At 38.4% G+C, this 25770-nt stretch overlaps 1 protein-coding gene across 3 annotated transcripts in view; it reads left to right on the plus strand.

Annotated features, from left to right (window-relative positions):
• Positions 1–216: 216 nt before the first annotated feature.
• The window catches only part of C1H1orf185 (chromosome 1 C1orf185 homolog), a 49463-nt gene continuing 23909 nt past the window's right edge, over positions 217–25770 (plus strand). For 2 of the 3 annotated variants that reach the window (XM_050802440.1, XM_050802461.1), the window contains exons 1-3: positions 217–238; positions 11925–12030; positions 18208–18343. In XM_050802440.1, coding sequence (XP_050658397.1) covers positions 223–238; positions 11925–12030; positions 18208–18343 — 258 coding nt within the window. In that variant the 5' untranslated portion in view covers positions 217–222. The other variant, XM_050802451.1, reaches the window with a different exon arrangement.

Raw genomic sequence — 25770 nt, forward strand, 5'->3', positions numbered from 1 at the left:
GAAAAGAATATGCATTCTGCGCTTGTTGGGTTGAATGTTCTATAAATGTCCATTAGATCCAGTTGACTGATGGTGGTAACATCAATATGTGGCTTCCAAGGTTTCCCTGGGGATCATCTCTACCCCCGTCAGCCCAAAGGGAGAAAGATCATGAAGAAAACTGTGTGGAATGTTTTTATGACATCACTTCCACTCAAATTCTATTGGTTAGAACTCAGTCATATGGCTTCACCTAAAGGTATGAGAAGCTGAATCATGTAGTCTGACTTTTTGCCTGGGAAGAAGAGGAAAATATATTTAGACGAACAACCAGAAATCTCTTTCTATTCTCTGGAAGAGCTTGTATAAGATAAGAAATACTTGAATCATGGGTATACAGTAGAAATTGTAAAGTTATTGGGGCTTTCTATTTTCTTTGGGGGAAATTTTGTAACTACTGATTCAGTTTAATGGATACCGTTCCTATATGTTTTCTATTACTTCTTGAGTCACTTTTTGTTACTTTTTAGGTATACATTATTTTGTATAAGTTTTCAAATATATTAGCATAAATTCATTGAAAGTATTTATTTTAACTTCTGCTCTATCTGTAATTATGTTCTTTCTTCATTTTTAATATTATTTATTTATGCCTTCTTTTTTTTTTTTTTTTTTTTTTTTTTTTTTTGAGACGGGAGTCTTGCTCTGTTGCCCAGGCTGGAGTGCAGTGGCTGGATCTCAGCTCACTGCAAGCTCCGCCTCCTGGGTTTATGCCATTCTCCTGCCTCAGCCTCCCGAGTAGCTGGGACTACAGGCACCTGCCACCTCGCCTGGCTAGTTTTTTGTATTTTTTAGTAGAGACGGGGTTTCACCGTGTTAGCCAGGATGGTCTCGATCTTCTGACCTCGTGATCCGCCCGTCTCGGCCTCCTAAAATGCTGGGATTACAGGCTTGAGCCACCGCGCCTGGACTATTTTTTTCATTTGGTTAATTTTACTAGAGATTTGTCCATTTTATTACTCTTTACCAAGAATCATAAATTTTATTTCATTAATTTCTGTTCTTTATTATTTTCTTCCTCTACTTTCTTTGGGTTTATTTTGCTGGTCTTTTTCATCTTGTAATTTGTATGCTAAGCTCATTAGTTTTCAAACTTCTTTTCTAATATATGCATTTAGGGCCATATATTTTCCTTAAATTTGGCTCCAGCTGTGTTCCTATGAGTATTTATGCATAGTATTTTCATTATTATCTAGTCCTGTGTATTTTCTAGGTTCTACTGATTTCTTCTTTAATCAATGAGTTATTTACAATGTGATTTTAAATTTCCCCAAGCACGGGAGCTTTTCTTAGGGTATATTTTAGGTTATTAATGTAGGGATTAATTGCATTATTGTCAGAGAACATGGTATATATAATAATGATATTATAAAACTTGTTGAGTCTTAACCAGGTACAGTGGCTCACACTTGGAATTCCAGCACTTTGAGAGGCCGAGGTGGGAGGATCCCTTGAGGCCAGGAGCTCAAGACGAACCTGGGCAACACAGGGAGACTCCCTCTCTACAAAAAAATTAAAAATTAGCCAAGGATGGTGGCACACATGTTTAGTCCTAGATACTTAGGAGGCTGAGGTGGGAGGATTAGTTGAGCCCAGGACTTCAAGACTATAATGAGCTACAATCATGCCACTGCACTCCAGCCTGGGCAACAGAGTGAGATCTTGTCTCAAAAGAAAAAAAACCCCACAAAAACCATGGAACAAACAAAAACTTGTTGAGTCTTGCTTTATGGCCTGATATTATTATATGCATGTTAAGTTTCAGATGTCTTTCCCTTTTTTTTTGACTGAGTCTCAGTCACCCAGGCTGCAGTGCAGTGGTGCAATCTCTGCTCACTGCAACCTCTGCCTCCTGGGTTCGAGCAACTCTCCTGCCTCAGCTGCTCTGATAACTGGGACCACAGGTGCGCACCATCACCCCTGGTTAATCTTGTGTATTTTTAGTAGAGATGGGATTTCACCATATTGGCCATGCTGGCCTTGAATTCCTGACCTCAGGTGATCTGCCTGCCTTGGCCTCCCAAACTGCTGGGATTACAGGCATGAGCCACTGTGCCCAGCCATTATGTTATTAATTTCTTATAATGTTATCTTATTTATTCCTTGCTGTAATTCTGTGAGATAGTATGATTCTCATTTTTCAGGTGAGAACATTAAGATCCACCCAATATCATGAGTAGCTTTTCAAAGTTCAGGATCCAGTTAGGGTTTTTTTTTTTTTTTTTTTTTTTTTTTGAGACGGAGTCTCACTCTGCCGCCCAGGCTGGAGTGCAGTGGTGCAATCTCAGCTCACTGCAAGGCTCCGCCTCCCGGGTTCACGCCATTCTCCTGCCTCAGCCTCCCGTGTAGCTGGGACTACAGGTGCCCACCACCGCACCCGGCTAATTTTTTGTATTTTTAGTAGAGACGGGGTTTCACCGTGTTAGCCAGGATGGTCTCGATCTCCTGACCTTGTGATCCACCCATCTCGGCCTCCCAAAGTGCTGGGATTACAGGCGTCAGCCACCACGCCCCGCCTCAGTTAGGCTTATATCAGATCAAAGCAGACACTAACTATAAACAATCAGTATGGTCCACTTTACATACTGGCTGCATATCAGCCCAGCATATATTTCATTATAGATTTTTAAACCTCAGAGTGAGGATTATTCTTATTTTAAACAGCTTTTTATCCCCCGTTGGTCCCCCATGCAATGTTTCACACATATTTGCTGTTCAACAGATATTTGTTGATTGGGCTAAACCACTTATATACAGCATAAACCTAAGAATGAAATCTGACAAAACTCAAGAAGAGCAAAATAAACAGGTAGTTTGTGAATATTCAAAAATAAAAGCAGGACTTACAGTTCTGGAAACATTGCCAAAATTAATCTGAAAATACTCCTGGTACAAATACTAAGTACTTCTGATTTAATATATAGGTCTATAACATATAAATATATAACACATAAATATATAAATATGTGAATATAGATGGGCTGAGGAAGAAGGACCTACAAATGCAATTATAGACATAGAATTGGGAGGAAAACCAAGTGAATTTAAGTTATAGACATTAAGGCAAGAGAGGGAGAAAAGTCAGTAGTGACTTTTGGATTTTGTGTTAATGAAGTTCTTCATCACTGTGGAAATAGAACTTGTATGGAAGTAGAAATTTTTATTTTAATAAGTTTGGCTATAAATGGTAAGAAAAGGGCCATTGTAAGCTGGAGGGTGCTGTAGTGACAGAGTTTTATTTATTTTCATATGGAAAAGTCATAATCAGGTTTAAGACTTAATCCCTTTGACTAGGCTATTTCTTTTTTTTTTTTTTTTGAGACGGAGTCTCGCTCTGCCGCCCAGGCTGGAGTGCAGTGGCCGGATCTCAGCTCACTGCAAGCTCCGCCTCCCGGGTTCACGCCATTCTCCTGCCTCAGCCTCCCGAGTAGTTGGGACTACAGGCGCCCGCCACCGCGCCCGGCTAGTTTTTTTTTTTTTTTTTTTTTTTTGTATTTTTTAGTAGAGACGGGGTTTCACCGTGTTAGCCAGGATGGTCTCGATCTCCTGACCTCGTGATCCTCCCGTCTCGGCCTCCCAAAGTGCTGGGATTACAGGCTTGAGCCACCGCGCCCGGCCGACTAGGCTATTTCTTACAGTCTAAATCTTAAGATTCGGCTCAAGTGTCATTTCTGGAAAACTGTTTTTGCATTGGGCCAAACTGCCTCTGTTGTTACAGCACTGTAAACAGGTTATTCTCATAACACTCAGGATATTTTAAGGAACAGATATGTTTAAATTACTTGTCCCCTTCTAGATTGTATGCTCCATAATCATGTGTTACTCCCCTTCCCCTTCCCCATCCCCTTCCCCTCCCCCTCCCCCATCCCCTCCTCCTCCCCCACCTCCCTCCTCCTCCCCCTCTCCCCCCCTCCCCCTCCTTCTCCTTCTCCTTCTCCTTCTCCTTCTCCTTCTCCTTCTCCTTCTCCTTCTCCTTCTCCTTCTCCTTCTCCTTCTCCTTCTCCTTCTCCTTCTCCTTCTCCTTCTCCTTCTTCTTCTTCAATGAAGTCTTGTTCTGTCACCCAGGCTGGAGTGCAGCATTGCAATCTCGGCTCAGTGCAATCTCCGCCTCTCGGGTTCAAGCTATTCTCCTGTCTCAGCCTCCCAAGTAGCTGGGATTACAGATGTGCACAACAACGTCTGGCTAATTTTTTGTTTTGTTTTGTTTTTAGCAGAGATGGGGTTTCACCATGTTGGCCAGGCTGGTCTCAAACTCCTCACCTCAGATGATCTGCCTGACTCAACCTCCCAAAGTGCTGCGATTACTGGTGTGAGCCACCATGCCCCACCTGTTACTTATCTTTGAATCACCAGTTCTTGACTAGTATTTGGCAACAGAAAATTATCAGGCAATGTTTAACTATGCAGCCTTGAAAAAAAAACAACAACTTTCTCCTATCTTTCTGTAGATCTTCCTATGTCTTTATTTTGTATTATTCTTCCATTATAACACCCATAATACTTTTAAATTGAACTTAAAAAATATGTACGTCCTTCCTACTAAGCAGCATACTTCTTGGGGGGAAGAACCTTTTATTATCCATTTTTTAATACTAGCATCTATCATTTATCCATTGAATATTTAATCATTTATTGAGTAACCAGTCATTATTCTAAACTCTGAGAATACTATAGTGGAAAAGACTTATGTTCTATTGGCTCTGAGAAGACAGACAACAGACAATAAACCAATGAATAAAGAATATTATTAATGATTGTTATTAAAGACAAAGAAATAGAGTGATATAATAGAGTAACTATTGAAAGTGGGGAATTACTTTAGATAGGATACTTAAGAGTGGAGTCAAAAAAAGTAAAAATACTATCTTTGTATATAATATGACTTTATGATATATATTGACTAAACCTTCAGAGTAGGAGCAGAACTTAGTGATCGCACAGTCAAGCCTTCTCATTTTACAAATTGATTTAGACAGAAAGCAAGACTTGTTGAAGGTATTAGCAAATATGTAATTTTTCCTTCCCATAGTAAAATGTTTTGCAAACTTTCATGTTCTTTATATCTCATTGAAATTCCCCTGAGAGGTAAATGATTCATTTAAACCAGGGGCTGGAATGGTGTACTAATCACACCTATTTTCTGTCCTAATAGAGAATTTTTAAGGAGAGGAAAGGTAGGAGGGCAGAGATTCTCAGAGCTGAAAGTTAAGTGGGCTATAAACACAGTGATAAAAATATAGAAGGTGCTACAAGGAGACGTGTAATGTCTGAATAGATGAGTCAGGAATTATATATGAAGCCTAAAAATTTTTTTCTGATTTTTCTAAGATATTCGTGGTAGAAAATTTGATATACAGAAAGGTCTAGAGTGAAAATTGTACCTATAAGCCCTTACCCCAGGAATAATCAATGTTGATTATTTTCTTTATACAAATAGTTTTTCAACTCTCTCTCCCTCTCTCTCTCTCTTTTTTTTTTAAACAAAATTGAGATTATATTATGTCTATAGTTTTTAAATATTTGAGAAAAGGAAACCAGCCTTGGCAAAAAAAGTGAGACTCTGTCTCTAAAAAAAATTTAAAAGATTAGCCAGGAATGGTGGCATGTGCCTGTAGTCCTAGTTACTTGGGAGGCCAAGGCGGGAGGATCAGAGGATCGCTTGAGCCCCAGGAGTTCAAGGCTATAGTGAGCAATGATTGTGCCACTGCATTCCAGCCTGGGCAACAAAGTCAGGCCTTGTCTCCAACACATATTGGAGAAAAACAGAAAAATGAAAAGGAAAAAGAATAGTAAACACCCATGTAATCTCCTCATAAATGAACATTTTTTTGCTGATGTAAGCTTCAGATCTGTAATTTTTTTTTTTTTTAGATAGAGTCTTGCTCTGTTGCCAGGCTATAATGCAGTGGTGCAATCTCAGCTCACTGCAACCTCCAACTCCCTGGTTCAAGCGATTCCCCTGCCTCAGCCTCCCGAGTAGCTGGGATTACAGGCACACGCCACCACACTCAGCTAATTTTTGTATTTTTAGTACAGATGGGGTTTCACCGTGTTGGCCAGGATGGTTTCGATCTTCTGACCTCATGGTCCGCCCACCTCAGCCTCCCAAAATGAACCACCGTGCCTTGCCCAGATCTGTAATTTTTTTAGAAAAATCAAATATCGGGCATGGTGGCTCATGCCTGTAACCTCAGCTACTTAGGAAGCTGAGATGGGAGAATCACTTGAGACCAGGAGTTCAAGACCAGCCTGGGCAATATAGGGAGACCCTCCCCCAACTTACCCACCACTCCATAAAGGCTGCTGTGAAGGTAGTGAGTCTTAATTGATTGTGCACAGTCAGGTGCAGATCGAACTCCTTGTTCAGTTCTTTCTTCTCTTATCACTACTGCACTTGGCGAGTCTAAAAACGTGTTTAAAAAAAAGAAAAAGGAATGAAATATTATAGATAAAGTCTAAGTTTGTGTTCTATTCACAGTGCCATCCATCGCTTTCCCCAACGAAAGACAACTAATATTAAAAGTTGGTGTACTTTAACACTTTTTAAATATTTAATTGTTAAAAATACTATTATTTTGTGTTTTCTTTAAATGTGCATAAGTGAAATCAGTACATAGTTGGAATCATTGAATATACATTTATAGAACTTGCCTTTTTATATTATTTTTTCAGTTTTATTCATACTGACACATATAGATCTAGTTTTTGATAAGTCATAAGTGGTAAGTTTGATGAAGTTTCAGTCAACAGACCTATAGAAGCAACACCCAGATCAAGAAACAGAACATTACCAACATCCCAGATTTCCCCCTGATGTCAGTGTTTGAACTTTATGTCTGCCTTCTTTTGCTCCACATTACGTTTATAAAATTTATCCATTTTGTTGTGCATAGTTGTAGTTTATTCTTTCTCATTGCAGTAAATATTTTGTTTTCTTTAATTAATTCAACTTTTAAATTTATCCATTCAACTATTGATTGGCATTTAGACAGTTTCCAATTTGTGGGCTATGTCAAGTAGTGCTCCTACAAATATTTTAGTACGTGTTTTTGGGAACACATGTATGCTCCTCAGTTGGGTATTTGTCTAAGAGTTGAATTGCTGGATCATAAGTATGCATGTGTTCAGCTTTCATAATAGGGATAAACAATTTTTTAAAGTATTTTACCAAATTACATTCTCAACACCAGTGAATGAGAGTTCAGGCTACTCTGCCTCCTTGCCAGCACTTCATATTCTCTTTTTCATTTTAGGCACTGTATATAGTGGTCATAGTATCTCATTGTGGTTTAATTTTCACTTCCTTAATGATTAATAACATTTTTACATGTTTATCGGCCATTTAGATTCTCTTTTATGATACTCTTAAAATTTTGGTTGTTGGCCGGGCGCGGTGGCTCAACCCTGTAATCCCAGCACTTTGGGAGGCCGAGGCGGGTGGATCACGAGGTCAGGAGATCGAGACCATCCTGGCTAACATGGTGAAACCCCGTCTCTACTAAAAATACAAAAAAAAAAAAAACTAGCCGGGCGTGGTGGCGGGCGCCTGTAGTCCCAGCTACTCGGAGGCTGAGGCAGGAGAATGGCGTAAACCCGGGAGGCGGAGCTTGCAGTGAGCCGAGATCGCGCCACTGCACTCCAGCCTGGGTGACACAGCGAGACTCCGTCTCAAAAAAAAAAAAATAAATAAAAATTAAAAAAAATAAATAAATAAAATTTTGGTTGTTTTGTTTTTTTTAAATTGACATAATTATGCACATTTATGGGGTACAGTGTGATATTTTGATACATGTGTACAATGTGTAATACTCAAATCAGTGTTATTGGGCTATCCCTCACCTCACACATTTATCTTTGTATTTAGAATATTACCATTCTTTTCTTCTAGCTATTTTGAAATATATAATACATTATTGTTAACTGTTGTCACCCTGGTCTGCCTTTAAACATTAGAGAACATATTCCTTCTAACTGTATGTTTGTACCCATTAACCAACTTCTCGTCATCCTCCCCTCCCCTACTCCCTTCCCAGTCTCTGGTAACCACCATTTTACTCTCTTCCTCATGAGATCCCCTTTTTAAGCTCCTACATATGAATGAGAATTTACAACTTTTGTCTTTCTTTTCCTGGCTTATTTCACTTTTGACTTCCAGTCCCATCCACGTTGCTGCAAATGTTTTATTTGTTTTTAGGACTGAATAATATTCCATTGTGTGTATATACCACATTTTCTTTATTCATTCATTTATTGATGGACACCTAGGTTGATTCCATATCTTGGCTATTGTGAATAATGCTGCAACAAATACAGGGGTACAGATGTCACTTTGGTATACTGATTTCCTTTCCTTTCCTTTGAATATATATGCAGAAGTGGAATTGCTGAATCATATGGTAGTTTTATTTTTAGGTTTTTGAGAAAACTCCATATTGTTTTTCATAATGGCTGTACTATTTTGCATTCTCACCAACAGTCTATAAGGGTTCCCCTTTCTCTGCATCCTTGCCAGCATTTGTTATTTTTTGTTTTTTTGATAATAGCCATTCTAACCAGGGTAAGATAATATCTCATTGTGGTTTTGATTTGCATTTCCCTGATGATAGTGATGCTGAACATTTTTTCATACACCTGTTGGTCATTTGTGTATCTTTTGAGAAATGTCTATTCAGATCATCTTCCCATTTTTAATCAGATTATATTTCTTTGATGCTGAGTTGAGTTCCTTGTATATTTTAAATATTAATCCCTTGTCAGACTAATAGTTTGCAAATATTTTCTGCCATTCTACTGGTTGTCTCTTCGCTTTGTTGATTGTTTCCTTTGCTGTGCAGAAGCTTTTTAGTTTGATATAATCTCATTTATCTATTTTTGCTTCTGTTACCTGTGCTTTGGAGGTCTTATTCATAAAACCTTTTCTCAAACCATTGTCCTGAAGCATTTCCCCTATTATTTTTTCTAGTTGTTTTATAGTTTGGGCTCTTACATTTAAGTCTTTAATCCATTTTGAGTTGATGTTTGTATATGGTGAGAGATAAGGGTCTTCTGCAGATAGAGAGCCAGTTTTCCCTGCAAGAGGTTGTTCTTTCCCCAGTGAGTGTTCCTGGCACTTTGGCAAAAATCAGTTGGCTGTAGGCATGTAGATTTATTTCTGGGTTCTCCATCCTGTTCCATTGGCCTATGTTTCTGGTTTTTATGCCAATGCTATGCTGTTTTGGTTATTATAGCATTGTAGTATATTTTGAAGTCAGATAGTGTGATACCTCCAACTTTTTTTTTCCCCCCTCAGGATTGCTTTAGCTATTCAGGGTGTTTTGTGGTTTCATACACATTTTATAATTTTTTCCTATTTCTGTGAAGAATTTCATTGTTATTTTGACATGGATTGTATTGAATCTGTAGATTGCTTTGGTTACCCTTAAACTTTTAATATCTATACTTAACTGTTTTTCTAAAAAAAAATCTAAAGATATTCACCGCCTGTATTCCTCACCCAATCTAGATGATAAAGTACCTTAGCAACATTTAAATTACTACTATTCCCCCACTTACCAGTTCTATTCTTTTGGGAAAGTTATTTAGCCTCAATTTGCCTCATCTGTTTTCTCATTGTAAAGTGCAGAAATCATAGTATTTAACTTATAGAATTTGGAGAAGTAAATAAGTTAATGTTTATAAAGCACTTTGAATAGTGCCTGGCATATAGTATTTGCAGTGTAAATGTTAGATATATTTTTCATATATAGCATCATTATAACTTATTTAATTGATTTCCCAATTTGGGGCGTTTGGAGTTTTTATATTAAAAGTATCACTTTCAGAAATAATCTTATATAAACTTTTTGTACCACTAATTAATTCCTGAATGTAGACATTTCTAATCTCAAAGAAAACCAAGATTTGACAGGCACTATCTTGAAGCTGGAAATTACTTAGGAAACAATAAAAATATGGAAATGACAAAAGACTTTATCATGTCATATTCTTAGTGGAACTTGATAATACATTCACACAAAGATCTTCAATTAGTTTTATACTCAGTCTTTTCCCAAAATAATATACTCCTCAGTTGTCTTAAGGTTCAAGTTCTATAAAGCCTCCTAAGAAAGTTTTCTTTCTCAGCTGGGCGCGATGGCTTACTCCTGTAATCCCAGCACTGTGCGAGGCCAAGGCGGGTGAATCACTTGAGGTCAGGAGTTAGAGACCAGCCTGGCCAACACAGTAAAACCCCATGTCTACTAAAAATACAAAAATTAGCCAGGCATGGTGGTGTGCACCTGTAGTCCCAGCTACTTGGGAGGGTGAGGCAGGAGAACCGCTTGAACCCGGGAGTCGGAGGTTGCAGTGAGCCGAGATCTCACCACTGTACTCCAGCCTGGGTGACAGAGCGTCTTGCTCAAAACAAAAAAAAAACAAAACAAAAACAGAAATCTTTCTTTCCGTCTTTCGCTTTTTGAAAGCTTTCTACGGTTTACTTTATGAAGATTTCAGAATCTTAATGAAGACTTGACCAACCTATAATTACTCCATGCCTTCTTCATTCCTATTTTTAATACATACCAGAATTATGATAATTTGTAGCAAGGATAAGATAACAGGAAAAAAACAAACAAACAGAGGTCTGGCTTTAATTTGCTGCATAACCTTAGTTTATAACTTTTCTTTCGTGGACCTCAGTTTTGCCATCTGTAAAATGAAGGGTAATACCATATAATTCCTATAGGCTTTTCCAATTATAAAATTGGTGATATACTTTTACTTCATATTACTTTCATTTAGCTTTTTTTTTTTTTTTTTTTTTTGAGAGGTTTTGCTTTGTTGCCCAGGCTAGAGTACCGTGGGGCAATTTTAGTTCACTGTAACCTCAAATTCCTGGGCTCAAGCAATCCTCCCGCCTCAGCCTCCCAAGTAGCTGGGACTAACAGGCGGGTGCCATCACACCTGGCTAATTTTTTTTTTCTTTTTTCTTTTTTTGAGATGGAGTCTCGCAGTGTCGCCCATGCTCGAGTGCAGTGGTACTATCTCGGTTTACTAAAACTTCCACCTCCTGGGTTCCAGTGATTCTCCTGCCTCAGCCTCCTGAGTAGCTGGGACTACAGGCATGTACCACCATGCCTGACTAATTTCTGTATTTTTAGTAGAGACGGAGTTTCACCATGTTGGCCAGGCTGGTCTCAAACTCCTGACCTCAGGTGCTCCGCGGGTCTCAGCCTCCTAAAGTGCTGGGATTACAGACGTGAACCACGGCGCCCGACCCCTGGTTAATTGTTTTTTAATTTTTTGTAGAGATGGTATTTCACTCTATGGCTGGGCTTGTATCCAACTCCTGGCTTCAAGATCCTTCCGCCTCAGCCTCCCAAAGTGTTGAGATTACAGGCATGAGCCGCCACGCCCATCCTCATTTTACCTTTTAGATAAAACTTATAAAGATTTCTAAGATCTTAATATTTGTTACTTTATTACCCTTATCTGCCTCCTTATAGAGATTGATAACACAAATCTTAAAATGAAAATCTTAAAAAGTCTTATGTTGGAGGGCTGCCAGTAATGATACTGGAGAAAAAAAAAAGCTAGACTGAGAAGGAAGAAAAACAGATAACAAGGTGGTGGCAGCTGTACAAACACAAACGAAACCTAGGTTTCAAATACTGGCATCATCAAAGAAATGTGCCCTGGGCCATAATCATCAGGAAGCCCTGTGTAATTCTCCAGTCCAGGGTCGTGGAGTTTATTAGAATTGCACAGGACTAGAATTCCCATCTCCCAATCTCCTAGTTAATGTCTTAACACTACAACGTGCTATATCATTTGAAGTATATCATTTAATTTTACCTAGAGAATAAAAATACATGTGTGAAATAATCTTTTGTAATTTATTTGTATAGGTTTTTTTAATTACTTAACCTATTTTCTGGCTGCTGGTGCGGTTACTTTGGGAATTGGTTTCTTTGCTTTGGCATCAGCTTTGTGGTTCCTGATTTGCAAACGAAGGTAAGGTTTATTCGAATATTTCTTTAACCTTTTTTTCTTTTAAAAATTCAATAAAGGACTTTTTCAAATGGTAGTAAACTTAAATAACTATGACAGTATTGATTGTGTAGTTTGGGATTTGGTTATAGACCCTTTGGTTGGGGATAGAAGGCTTTACATTTTTTAAGTAGCCTGAAAAAAGAAGTACTGGTAATAGGAATGTTCATGCATTAAAATTTTAAAGGATAACAAGATCTACTTTCTTTTTCTTTTTCTTTTTTCCCCCCCTTTTCTTGAGACAGAGTCTTGCTCTGTCGCCCAGGCTGGAGTGCAGTGTCACGATCTTGGCTCACTGCAAACTCTACCTCCTGGGTTCAAGGGATTCTCCTGTCTCAGCCTCCTGAGTAGCTGGGATTACAGGCTCGCTACACCATGCCCATCTATTTTTGTATTTTTAGTAGAGACAGAGTTTCACCATGTTGGCCAGGCTGGTCTCGAACTCCTGACCTCAGATGATCCGCCCGCCTGAGCCTCCCAAAGTGCTGGGATTACAGGTGGGAGCCACCGCGCCGACCCTTTATTTTCTAGAAGACATGGGTTTGATTGTAAGCGAAGGTGAAAATGTTTTTTTAAATTGACTCCCAGTTTTAGATATTGAAAACATCACAGAAAAGGAAAGAAACTTTTTCTTTAGGAGATATTTCAGAAAAAAGCTGACTGAATGCCCTGGTATGGTCTGAAAGTAGTCTTTTGCCAGAAACAGAAAAAAGATCATTTGACACCTGAATTCCTTTCAACTGTAAAACTTGGTGTTTCTAATTATTTAATCATTTCAGGCCGGGTGTGGTGGCTCATGCCTGTAATCCCAGCACTTTGGGAGGCCAAGGTGGGCGGATCACCTGGGGTCAGGAGTTTGAGACTAGCCTGGCCAAAATGGTGAAGCCCTGTCTCTACTAACGATAAAAAAATTAGCCAGATGTAGTGGCACACACCTGTAGTCCCAGCTGGTCAGGAGGCAAAGAGAGGAGAATCGCTTGAACCCAGGAGGTAGAGGTTGCAGTGAGCCGAGATCGTGCCATTACACTCCAGCCGGGGTGAAAAGAGTGAAACTCCGTCTCAAAAATAAACACATACATATATATACACATACATACATACATAAATTCAGTGTTTGCATTGTCTAATGTTTAAAATATATAAATTGTAACATAATCTTCCCACACAGTCTCCCGGTGCTCCCTGCTTCAAATGAATACACACTACCCATCTACATTCAGAAGTCAGAAACCGAGAAATTATTCACTTATTCATTCTTTCAACAAATATTTATTAGGTGCTTGCCATTGTTCTAGGTATTGAGGATACAACTGTGAACAAGTTAAACAAGTTTCTGTTTCATAGATTTGCAATGCCACTAGCAGGGGACAGATAATGAATAAATAAAGTAGTCAGGATATGTGTGTACTAAGGTAGGTTGTATTTAATCTAAGATCTGAGTTAGAAGGAACCAGACATATGAAGACTTTTAAACTGAAAGCAGAGTAAATACAAAGACCCTAAGGAATGGTCTTGACATGTTTAACAAACAGAAAGAAGGCCAATGTGAATAATCTGCAGTGAGAAAGGGAAACAATCATGAGATTGAAGAGACATGTAAGGGCCAGATCACTTAAGAATTTGTAGGCTAGAATATGAAGTTTATTTGTGCCATTGGCAGTTTCTAAACAAGGGGAATAGCACTGTCATCATAATAGCTAACACTGACTGCTTTCTACATAGGCACTGTTACAAGTGCTTCATACATTATCTCATTCAGACTTAATCCCATGAGGTAGAAGTAATATTATCTCCATTTTAAAGACTATTCTAGGCCGGGTGCAGTGACTCATGCCTGTAATCCCAGCACTTTGGGAGTCCAAGGCAGATGGATCACTTGAGGCTGAGAGTTCGAGACCAGCCTGGCCATCATGGCAAAACTTTGTCTCTACTAAAAACACAAAAATTAGCCGGGTGTGGTAGCGCGTGCCTGTAACCCCAGCTACCCGGGAGGCTGAGCTATGAGAATTGCTTGAACCCTGAAGGCAGAGATTGCAGTGAACCAAGATCACACCACTGCACTCCAGCCTGGGTGACACAGTGAGACTCTGTCTCAAAAATAAATAAGTAAATAAAAACTATCCTATAGCTGATTTACTTTTTAGTAACTGTTTAAAATTGAGGTGTAGTTTACATACAAGAAACTGCATAGATTTGAAATGTACAGCTATCAGTTTCAACAAATATACACCTGTGTAACCACCACTCTATCAAGATATAGAGCTTTTCATTGCCCTAGAAAGTTCCCTCATGCTCCTTTCCAGGCATGACTCCTGACCTCCTACCTCAGAGGCAAGAATTATCCAGGTTTCTATCACCACAGATTAATTTTGCCTATTCTTGGATCATATGGACTTTTTATGTCTGTTTTTTTCACTCATAATATTTTTGAGGCCGGGCACAGTGGCTCATGTCTGCAATCCCAGCACTTTGGGAGGCTGAGGTGGGCAGATCTCTTGAGGTCAGGAGTTGGAGACCAGTGAACGGTGAAACCTGGTCTCTACTAAAAATACAAAAAGTAATCAGGTATGGTGGCGCATGCCTGTAATCCCAACTACTTGGGAGGCTGAGGCAGGAGAATCACTTGAACCCAGATGGCAGAGGTGGCAGTGAGCCGAGATAGTGCCACTGCACTCGAGCCTGGGCAACAGGGCAAGACTCTGTCTCAAAATAATAATATATTTTAGATTCATTTATAGTGCATGTATCTATCCATAGTTCACTGTTTTATTGAGTAATATTCCATCTTATGAATATACCTTGGTTTATCTATTCTTTTATTAATGGACATTGGGGTCATTTTGTTTTTAGCTCTTAGGAAAATGGCTGCCATAAACATTCTTGTATAAATCTTTTGTACACGTACTTTCACTTTTCTTAAGTAAATACCTAAAACGAGAATTGTTGGATCATATGATTCGCTTTATTAGAAACTGCCAAACTTTTCCAAAGTGTATATACTCTCCCACCATAAATGTACGAGAGTTCTGATTTACACTTTTAAAGATATTTTTAAAATATGTCTCTATGAAGCCTAAATTTTAATGGAGCAAGAGTGAAAGCAGAGAGACAAGTCAGGAGACTATTGCCAAGTCCGGATGAGAGTTCACAGTGTCTTGCACTAACATGGAAGTAGAGGAGATGAAAAGATGGAGTTGGATCTGGGATAGGTTTTGCAGGTAGAGTCAGCAGATCTTGTTGACAGATTGGATGAAAATGGCAGAGTTAATGCTGACACATAACTTTTTACCGTAAGCAGATACGTAGTTTATACTTTACTCAGCTCAGTTAAGCTCAGCCATTTACTGAGACAAGGAGATGATGAAAGGGAGGAGCAATTTAGGGGGCTGGTGATAAAAATGAAAGACATTCTTGAATCTCCCCACTCCCACTAAACTTGAACTATCACTAAATTCTACTTACTTTACTTCGTATATTGCTCATATCTATTCGTTTATCTCCTTTACCACTGCCACCATCCTATCCAAGTTCTCATTATCCCCCACAGAGACTACTGCAAAAGGAGTTATAATTGACTCCTACCTTCAGTATCATACTCATTTAATCTTTTCTCCACACTTCTACCAGATATTCTCCAAGGGCAAATCTGATCAAGTCACCCTACCCTTTTTTTTTTGGAACGGAGTCTCGCTCTGATCTGATCAAGTCACCCTACCCTTTTTTTTTTTTTTTTTAATGGAGTCTCACTCTGAGCTGATCAAGTCACCCTACCCTTTTCTGTTTTTTGTGTTTTTTTTGAAAGGGAGTCTTGATCTGTTACCAGGCTGGAGTACAGTGGCGCGATCTTGGCTCACTACAACCTCTGCCTCCCAGGTTCAAGCAATTCTCCTACCACAGCCTCCTGAGTAGCTGGTACTACAGGTTCATGCCACCACATCCAGCTAATTTTTGTATTTTTAGCAGAGACAGGGTTTTGCTATGTTGGCCAGGTTGGTCTCGAACTCCTGACCTTAGGTGATCCGCCCTCCTCGGCCTCCCAAAGTGCTGGGATTACAAGCGTGAACCACTGCGCCCAGCCCAACCTACCCTTCTACCCCACGCTCACTATATTTTAAAGGACTTTTCATTGCCTTTGGGATAAAGATAAAACTTTTAAGGGCTTACGTGGTCTACCCCTGCATATATTCCCCAATCTCATCTCTCATTTTCCCTCTTGCTTTCTGTGTTTCTGTTACATTGTCCTAATCTGACCAGTAGGTCTTTGTGTATGATATTCTCTCTGTCTAGAATATACTTACTTTTACATGTCCCCTCTTCCACCACATTCCACCTAATAACTACTGCTTTTTCTTCAGATGCCCAGTTAAATCATCCCTTCCTTAATAATAAAGCCTTCCCTGACCTCTCTAACCAGGTTAATTCCCTTAGTTACATCCACAACACCAGGTAGCTTTCCTTGACAGCAATTTCCACTGTTGTAATTTTTCATTTTCTTGTGATTACGTTATTAATGTCTGTCTTCTTTTCTAGTATTTAAGCTAGATGGAAGCAATGAAAGTTCCATGAGGGCAGGGGCTGTTCTTTTTCCTCTTACCACTATATATACAACACCCAGCATAATGTCTGGCACATGGTAAATACTCAATAAATATTTGTTGAGAATTGAATTCAATGAATAAATGAATTCTAATTGTTAATGCCTCATTAACATAATATACCTTGAATTAATTTGGAAATATTCTAGTACTTCTGAAAGAAGAAATGGCAATGAGCGTTACTGTTATTATTTGGGAGGACTTTACAATTGATGAATCTATATTGACACATCACTGTCACCCATATCTTATAGTTTACATTAGGGTTCACTCTTGGTATTGTATATTCTGTGGGTTTCGATGAATGTTAATGGCAATGTATCCACCATTATAGTATCATACAGAGTATTTCACTGCCCTGAAAATCCTTTGTGGTCCATCTATTCATCCCTCCCTCCCCCTAACTCCTGGCAACCAGTGATCCTTTTACTGTCTCCATAGTTTTGCCTTTCCTAGAACGTCATATAGTTGGAATCACATAGTAGTAGCTTTTAAGATTGACCTCTTCTACTTTAGTAATACACATTTAAGTTTCCTCCATGTCTTTTCCTCCCTTAATAGTTCATTTCTTTCTTTTCAATGCTGAAAAATATTCCACTGTTCTTTAAATCCTTAAGTTGAGAATGACTGTTTGAAACTGCATTCCCTTATACTTAACTGTCTTTGATAATCTGAGATTTTACTTGCTGCTTTCTTTTCTTTAACTCTCTCTCACTTATTTTGTGGTTGCATGGTTAAGAAAAGATTACAGGTACTCTTCCATTGTGAGTCAATTCAGTTTTCTTCCTCTTATTTATTTATTTATTTATTTTGAGGCAGGGTCTCACCCTGTCACCCAGGCTGGAGTGCAGTGGCGCAATCTAGGCTTACTGCAACCTCTACCTCCTGAGTTCAAGCAACTCTGCTGCCTCAGCCACCCTAGTAGCTGGGATTACAGGCATGTGCTACCATGCCCAGCTAATTTTTGTGTGTGTGTTTTTAGTGGAGACAGGGTTTCATCATGTTGGCCAGGCTGGTCTTGAACTCTTGACCTCAAGTGATCCACCTGCCTTGACCTCCCAAAGTGCTGGGATTACAGGCATAAGCCACCGCACCAGCCCCTCTTACTTTTTGCCAGAAATATGATTAAATACCAAAATTGACCAATGAGTTGCATTTTATCTAATTTTCTTCACCATTAAGGATAATTTTACGAAAAGGCTAATTAACACTAAAGTCAACTAATTTTCTCACAACCAGAAAGAAATATATCAAAGACTCTTGGCTAATATTCAAACTGAAAATAATAACCCTGCATACATAGCTTAATTTACATTTCATGAATAAAATAAGTGGTTTAATTTATATTCTATGAATAAAATAGATTTAATGAAATCTAACATATAAGTAGGGAGTATGTAAATTGACTTGTGCTTTTAAAAATAAATATGCTATAATGTATTTATTCTGATTTTAAAGCTTTATGTATAAATAATGGAAATAATGATTTTAATTGTTTTATAATCTAGTTCAGGTTTAATAATATTCTTTATAAAATATTTTTCAGAGAAATATTTCAAAATTCCAAATTTAAAGCAATTGATGAGAGATGCAGGCAAAGACCATCAACAGCAAAGATTAAATCTCATTCTCACTGTGTTTTTATTTCTCGAAATTTTCATACTGGGAGATTCCAATTACAGGTAGGGTGTAATATTTTATAGCAATCTTTTCAAATAATTTCTTTTGATACCATGTTATTAGCATTGCTGTCTTAAAATCTGAAGGACAGAGAATCCTCTGTTATTTCTTAATTTGAGGGACAAACTAGTTAGAGTTTATACTATAGGAAAACTGAAAAGCTCAACGAAAATGTATCACCTTCTACGGTTGTTTCTTCATATCTCTAGCCCAACAACCTACATTCCACATACTGGGATTGCTATAGGGATAAAGATAAATGGCATAAGAAAAACTGAAAGCAAAATTACCAGGCTTTCAAAGGAAAACGATCTGGAGATAAGAGATACTCAGATAGCCTAACCATACCAGCTAATTGAAATTAAATTCACTTTGACAAGGATGTACTAAGCCTTTACTATATTCCAAGCTCCTCTGGACCCCTTTATTGGAGATAGTAAGATATGGCACCTACCTTCAAGGTATATGTGTAGTACAAGTGAGAAAGGCAGACGCCTAATTAACTTTGTGTGATATGGTAAATGTCAACACAATGCTAAATGAACAAAGGTAAAAAAGGCAGAGACTAAAACGATAATAGCTAAGCAAAACAGTGTTTGTTTGTAGATAGATAAATAGTGACAAACTGATAGATTGTCAAAGTTTCACTATGTATCTTGAGTATTCAACTCAGGTTGTACTCGGTGTTCATTGATTTATCAAACATTTGTTGGCTGGCTGTGGCAGCTCACGCCTGTAATCCCAGAACTTTGGGAGGCCAAGGCAGGAGGATTGCTTGAGCCCAGGAACTGGAAACCAGCCCACGCAACATAGCGAGACCCCATCTCCATAAAAATTTGATGCAGCTGGAAACCATCATTCTTAGCAAACTATCACAAGAACAGAAAACCAAACACCGCATGTTCTCACTCATAGGTGGGAACTGAACAATGAGATCACTTGGACTCGGGAAGGGGAACATCACACACCGGGGCCTATCATGGGGGGGGGGAGGGATTGCATTGGGAGTTATACCTGATGTAAATGACGAGTTGATGGGTGCTGACGAGTTGATAGGTGCAACACAGCAACATGGCACAAGTATACATATGTAACAAACCTGCATGTTATGCACATGTACCCTAGAACTTAAAGTATAATAATAATAAAAAATAAATAAATAAATAAATAAGTAAAATAAAAAAGTAGTTGGATGTAGTGGCTCACGCCTATAGTCCTGGTTGTTCAGGAGGCTGAGGCAGGAGGATCCTTTAAGTACAGGAATTTGAAGTTGCGGTGAGCTATGACGGCGCCACTGCACTCCAGCCTGGGTGACAGAGCAAGACCCTGTCTCAAAAACAAACACTTTTGTTGAGTACTTTATATACGCCAGCACTAGTTTTGCCACTGAGGCTATATAAACAAATAAGATATGAACCCAGCCCTAGATGAGCTCAAAATCAGTAGAGAAGAAAAATATATAAACTAAATAAGTACAACATCATATGATAAGAGCTCACAAAGCTGAAGAAGTGCAGACAAAAGAGGCTGAATTGAGGAAGGCTTCACAGAGAAGACATTTCAAACTGGGTTTTAAGAAATGAAGAGAAGTTTGTCAGGAAGAAAGAGAACAAAGGACGTCTCATGTTCAAAGGCTTGTGGCTATGAAAGGAAGCAATATATTCAATGAAAGTGTTATAATGTTTGAAGCCTAGGATTCAGAAGAGAGTGGTGGAAAAAGACGCTGGGAATGAGATTGCGATGAGCTTCATTTGCATCCTAAGGATTTTGGATTTTCCCCTTAGGCTGCACAGAACCACTGAAGGATTATAGGAATATGGTCAAGAGCATTGTCTGTAGAGCCAGATTACAGATTTCAATTCTGGCTGTACCACCAATAGCTGTATAATGTTAGGCAAGTTACTTAACTTCTCTATGTCTCAGTTTCCTCGTCTGCAAAATAAAAATAATATTACCTCCATAGAGTTGTTGTGGGATTAAAGGAATTATTATGTGAAAAAGCACTCAGAATAGTGCCTGATCCTGTAGTGAGCACCGTACAATTCTATTATTTTTACTGGAAGATTTTAAGCAGGTGGATGTAAACATCGAATTAATTCTAAAGGTTATTTCCTCTGACTTTCGAATGAAGGACAGTTTGCAATAGAGATTGCATTGCAGAGAAAAATTGTTTCTGTGTATGCATTTAATATTAATTTATTCAGTACTCATCATGTACTAAGTATTTTGCTAAGTACTAATGATATAATAATACCACCATACTTAACGATGTATAGACAAAAATAGACAACTACAAGTGTCATGAATGCAATTTTAATTAGGTTGTTTATTATTCATTCAACAAATATGTAAGAAGTGCTTATACGCCAGGCATTGTGTTAGGCCACTGGGAATTTGGAGGTGAACAAGGGAGATAGTAGCCCCTGCTTTTATGAAATTTTTAGTGTAGTGGGAGAGAGAAATAATGCACAAGTAAACACAAAATATTATTCAGGATTCTTTTTAATTATTTATTTTTTAATTGATAAACATTGCATATATTTATCATGTACAACATGATGTTTTGAAATATGTGTACTTTGTGGAATGGCTAAATCATGTTAATTAACACGTGTGTTACCTCAAATACTTGTCATTTTTTTGTGGTGAGAACGCTTAAAATCTACTCTCCTAGAGATTTTCAACACTACAATACATTATTAACTATAATCACCATGTTGTACAATAGATTCCTTGAATCTATTCCTCCTAACTAACTGAAATTTTGTATCCTTTGACCGACATCTCCTCTGTCACCCTGCCACCCCCAGTCCCTGGTATCCTGCCACCCTAGCCCACCATTCTACTGTCTGCTTCTACGAGTTCAACTTTTTTCGATTCCACATAGGAGTGAAATCATAGGGTATTTGTCTTTCTGTGCCTGGTTTCTTTCGCTTAATGTGATGTCCTCCAGGTTCATCCAGGTTGTCGCAAATGACAAAGTTTCCTTCTTTCTTAAGGCTGTTATTCAGGATCCTTGATATTCAGTGACAGGGACCTCATTCAAACTACAATAAGAAAAAAAGTAGTATAAAAAGGATAAGGTAGTGTCCACCTCAGCCAGGCAATTCCAGTATGAAAGAACTCTTTCGTATCGTCCCTCTTTTTATTAATTCCTGCCTCTGTACTGGCTTCTTCCTCTTCTACTACAGGCAGACTTCTATGGGGCAGGAGGATAAAATGATAACAAAAATAGGTTTAATATAATAAAAAACTAGAGATTGATTTCTAACAAAAACTTTTATTGTGAAATATGACATACATGCAGAACAATATATATACACATACACACATACACAGGCAATTTAAATAATACATGGATTTTTTATACTCACTACCCAGAATAAAAATAGAATATTACCAGTACCTTTGAGATATTCTGAGTGTTATATATCTGTCACACCTCCAACTCCCACCCTCCACTAAAGGAACCACTGTCCTGTAGTTGCAGTTAATTATTTCCTTACTTTGCCCTATAGTTTTGCCATAAATATTACAGAATAATATATTATTAAATTTCATGTGTTTTGAACTCCATATCTAATCTTTCCTTTTTTGTGCAGTATTGCATTTCTGAGATTCATCTAGTTGATGTACATAGCCATAGTTCATTGCTTTTACTGTTATTTGGTATTCCATTGTGTGAAAATACCAACTTTTCTGTGATTTACATTAAGTTTGGGGTTGTTTTAAGTTGTTCCTCTATGAAATCTTTATAGGGGCTACACTTAAGAGTAGAATTGCTGCATTATGGGGTCAGTGTATATTCAACCTTATTAGATAATCTCAAATTGTTTTCCAAAGTAGCTGTGTCAATATACGTTCCCCCAAAACATATGTAAGTGCACAGATTACTTCATATTTTCAACAATCTTGACATTTACAGGCTTCTACATTTTTGACAATCTAATGGATGTGTAATGGTATCTGTAGTCTTCATACCTAATTTTTTTCAAGCCATTGTATATTCACAGCAAAATTGAGCAGAAAGTGCAGAGTCCCTCTGTATTCTTTTCCCCCACACAGGCACAGCCTCCCCAGCTATCCACATCCTGCACCAGAGAGGTGCATATGCTACCATTGATGAACCCACATTGATACATAATAATCCAAAATTCATAGGTTACAATAATGTTCACTTTTGATATTATGTAGTCCATGGGTTTTGACAAATGTACAATCATGTCTTTATTAGTATCATACAGAATAGTTCCATTATCCTAAAAGTCCTCTGTGCTTCTCTGATTTATCCCTCCCTCTACTCTAACCCCTGGCAACCCCTGATCCTTTTAGTGTTTCCATAGTTTTTGCCTTTCCTAGAATAGGCACATTTGTCATGTAGTTGGAATCACACAGTACGTAGTCTTTTCATATTGGCTGCTTTCACTTAGCAATGTTCATTTAAGCTTTCTCCATGTATTTTCATGGCTCGATGGCCTGTCTTAGTCTGTTTTCTGTTGCTTATACCAGAATACCTGAAACTGGGTAATTTGTAAAAAATGAAATGTATTTCTTACAGTCTGGAGTTTGGAAGTCTAAGGTCAAGGAGGGACACATCTGGTGAGAGCCTTCTTGCTGGTAGGATTTCTGCAAAGTCCTGAGGTGGCATAGGGCATCACATGGTGAAGGGGCTGAATGTGCTAGTTCGAGTCTCTTGACTTCTTAGAAAGCCACTAGTCTCAATCCTGGGATAACCCATTAATCTGTTAATCCATTAAACCATTAATGGATTAATCTATTTATGACCCAATCACTTCTTAAAGGCCCCACCTTCTGAATACTGCCACATTGTGGATTAAGTTTCAACATGAGTTTTGGAAGGACAAACATTGAAACTATAGCCTAGCCTATTTCTTTTTAGCACGGAATAATATTCCATTGTGTGGGTATGCCATAGTTTATTTATCCACTCACCTGTGGAAGGACATTTTCGTTTTTTCCAAGTTTTGGCAATTATGAATAAAGTTACTATAAACATATGTGTGGAGGTTTTGTATAAATGTAAATTTTCAACTTATTTGCATAAATACCAGGGAACACAATTATGGATCTTATGGTACAAATGTGTGTAGTTCTATAAGAAAATGCCAATTTTTCTTTTTCTCCCAAACTATATCAGTCTGCATTTCCACCTGCAATGTATGAGAGTTCCCGTTGCTCCACATTCTCACCAGCATTTGTTGTTGTCAGTGTTTTGGAGTTTCACCATTCTAATAGATGTGTAGTGGTATCTCATTTTAATTTGCAATTCCCTCGTAACATGTGATGTTGAACCTCTTTTCATGTGCTTATTTGCTATCTGTATATATTCTTTGATGAGACAGCTGTTCAGATCTTTCATTTATTTTTAATTGGGTTATTCATTTTCTTATTGCTGAATTTTAAAGAACGTAAGTATATTTAAGTTATAAAGAACTTATATATAACAAGTTTAAAATATATATTTTATACACATACACACACACACATATATATATACACACACACATTATATATATATAAAGAGCAATAATCCTTTATTGGACATGTCCTTTGCAAATATTTTTTCCCAGCCCATGGCTTGTATCTCTTTGTATTTCACTGCAGTTTCAATTTGTATTTTTCTGCTAATAAATGAGATGATTGTCTTTTCAAAAGTTCGAAAGTACATCGGGGCTAGGCGCGGTGGTTCACATCTATAATCCTAGCGCTTTGGGAGGCAGAGGCGGGCAGATCCCTTGAGCTCAGGAGTTCAAGACCAGCCTAACCAACATAGCAAGAGCCTGTCTCCAAAAAAAAAACAAAAGTGTATTGGCCATTTTGGTTTCCTCTTATGTAAAATGTTTGTTATCTTTTATTATTAGATTATTTGCCTGTTTATTATGAAACTTTGAAAGAGTTATTTATTTGGGATATCTAATCCTCTTTCACTTATGTAAATTTAAACGTTTTCATCCATTTTTTTACTGCTCTTTGCACTTTTTTTTTTTTTCTGAGACGGAGTTTCACTCTTTTCTCCCAGGCTGGAATGCAGTAGTGTGATCTTGGCTCACTGCAACCTCCACCTCCTGGGTTCATGCAATTCTTCTGCTTCAGCCTCCCAAGTATCTGGGATTACAGGCTCCCGCCACCACGCCCAGCTAATTTTTGTATTTTTAGTTGAGACAGAGTTTCACCATGTTGGCCAGGCTGGTCTGGAACTCCTGACCTCAGGTGATCCACCTGCCTTGGCATCCCAAAGTCCTGGGATTACTTACAGGTGTGAGCCACCAAGTCCAGTCAATTTTTCTTTCCTTTTCTTTTCTTTTCTTTTTTTTTTTCTTTTTTTTTGAGACGGATCTCACTCTGTTGCCCAGGTAACTGCACTCCAGCCTCCAGAGTTCACATGATTCTCCTGCCTCAGCTTCTGGAGTAGCTGGGATTATAGGTGCCCGCCACCATGCCCTGCTAATTTTTGTATTTTTAGTGGAGATGGGGTTTTGCCATGTTGGTCAGCCTGGTCTTGAACTCCTGGCCTCAAGTGATCTGCCCACCTCGGCCTTCCAAAGTGCTGGAATTATAGGCATAAGCCTCTGTACCTGGCCTCTTTGCACTATTTTAAAGGTGTGTTTTTGTTGCAGGGCAGCCGCCTCAAAACTGGGGCTTAGCCTAGGAGGAAGCCAGGAAAGAATTCAAGGGCAAACTGGTGGTGTTGGACAGCAAACTTTTGTTGAACATTACTGCTCTTTGCAGAGCAGGGCTAATTCGTAGGCAGCACATCCAGAGACAGCAATCTATGGGCTCTTATCAACTGTGATTATACTCAGTAAACCCACATTCAATTACATGCAAATTAAGGGATGGATCAATGCAAATGGAAGAATGGATTACTTAGAACTTTCTAGGAAAGGGGCACTAATATCTGAGTCATTGCCATGGAAAGTGGTGATAACTTCTGGGTCACTGCCATGGCACTGGTCGTAGTATCTTATGTTAATGAGCAATGAAGGCAGCTAGGGATGGCTTTTGTCACCATCTGCTGGTTCCTATGGGTTTCTTCACTTTATTCTGTCTGGACAAGATCCTGTTTTGGTCAGTAGTATTGTGACCAGAAAACAAGTCCTGCCAGTTTCCTAACCTCATCCCACCTCAGAGATTACTCTTCCTTAATCTTAAAGGGCCTGTGGAAGGGCAGAGGCCCATCTGCTGTAACTGCTTCTTGCTCGTTTTATGGGTATAGGCCCTGCCTAGCATTGGAGGAGTAAAAATCTCTGGATACCTTATCCAAGGGGCCCAACAGTAAGGTGTTTTTATTTTCCAGGTCAAAAGATGGGATGGGTTGGAAGCCTTGTGCCAGCATCATCTTTATGTGGAATCTAGAAAGTATAAACTTTACTAGGACGTTAAACAAGAAAAGAAATTAGAAGGAAGA

Source organism: Macaca thibetana, chromosome 1, assembly GCF_024542745.1.
Source record: "Macaca thibetana thibetana isolate TM-01 chromosome 1, ASM2454274v1, whole genome shotgun sequence".
NCBI classification, from domain to species: Eukaryota; Metazoa; Chordata; class Mammalia; order Primates; family Cercopithecidae; genus Macaca; species Macaca thibetana.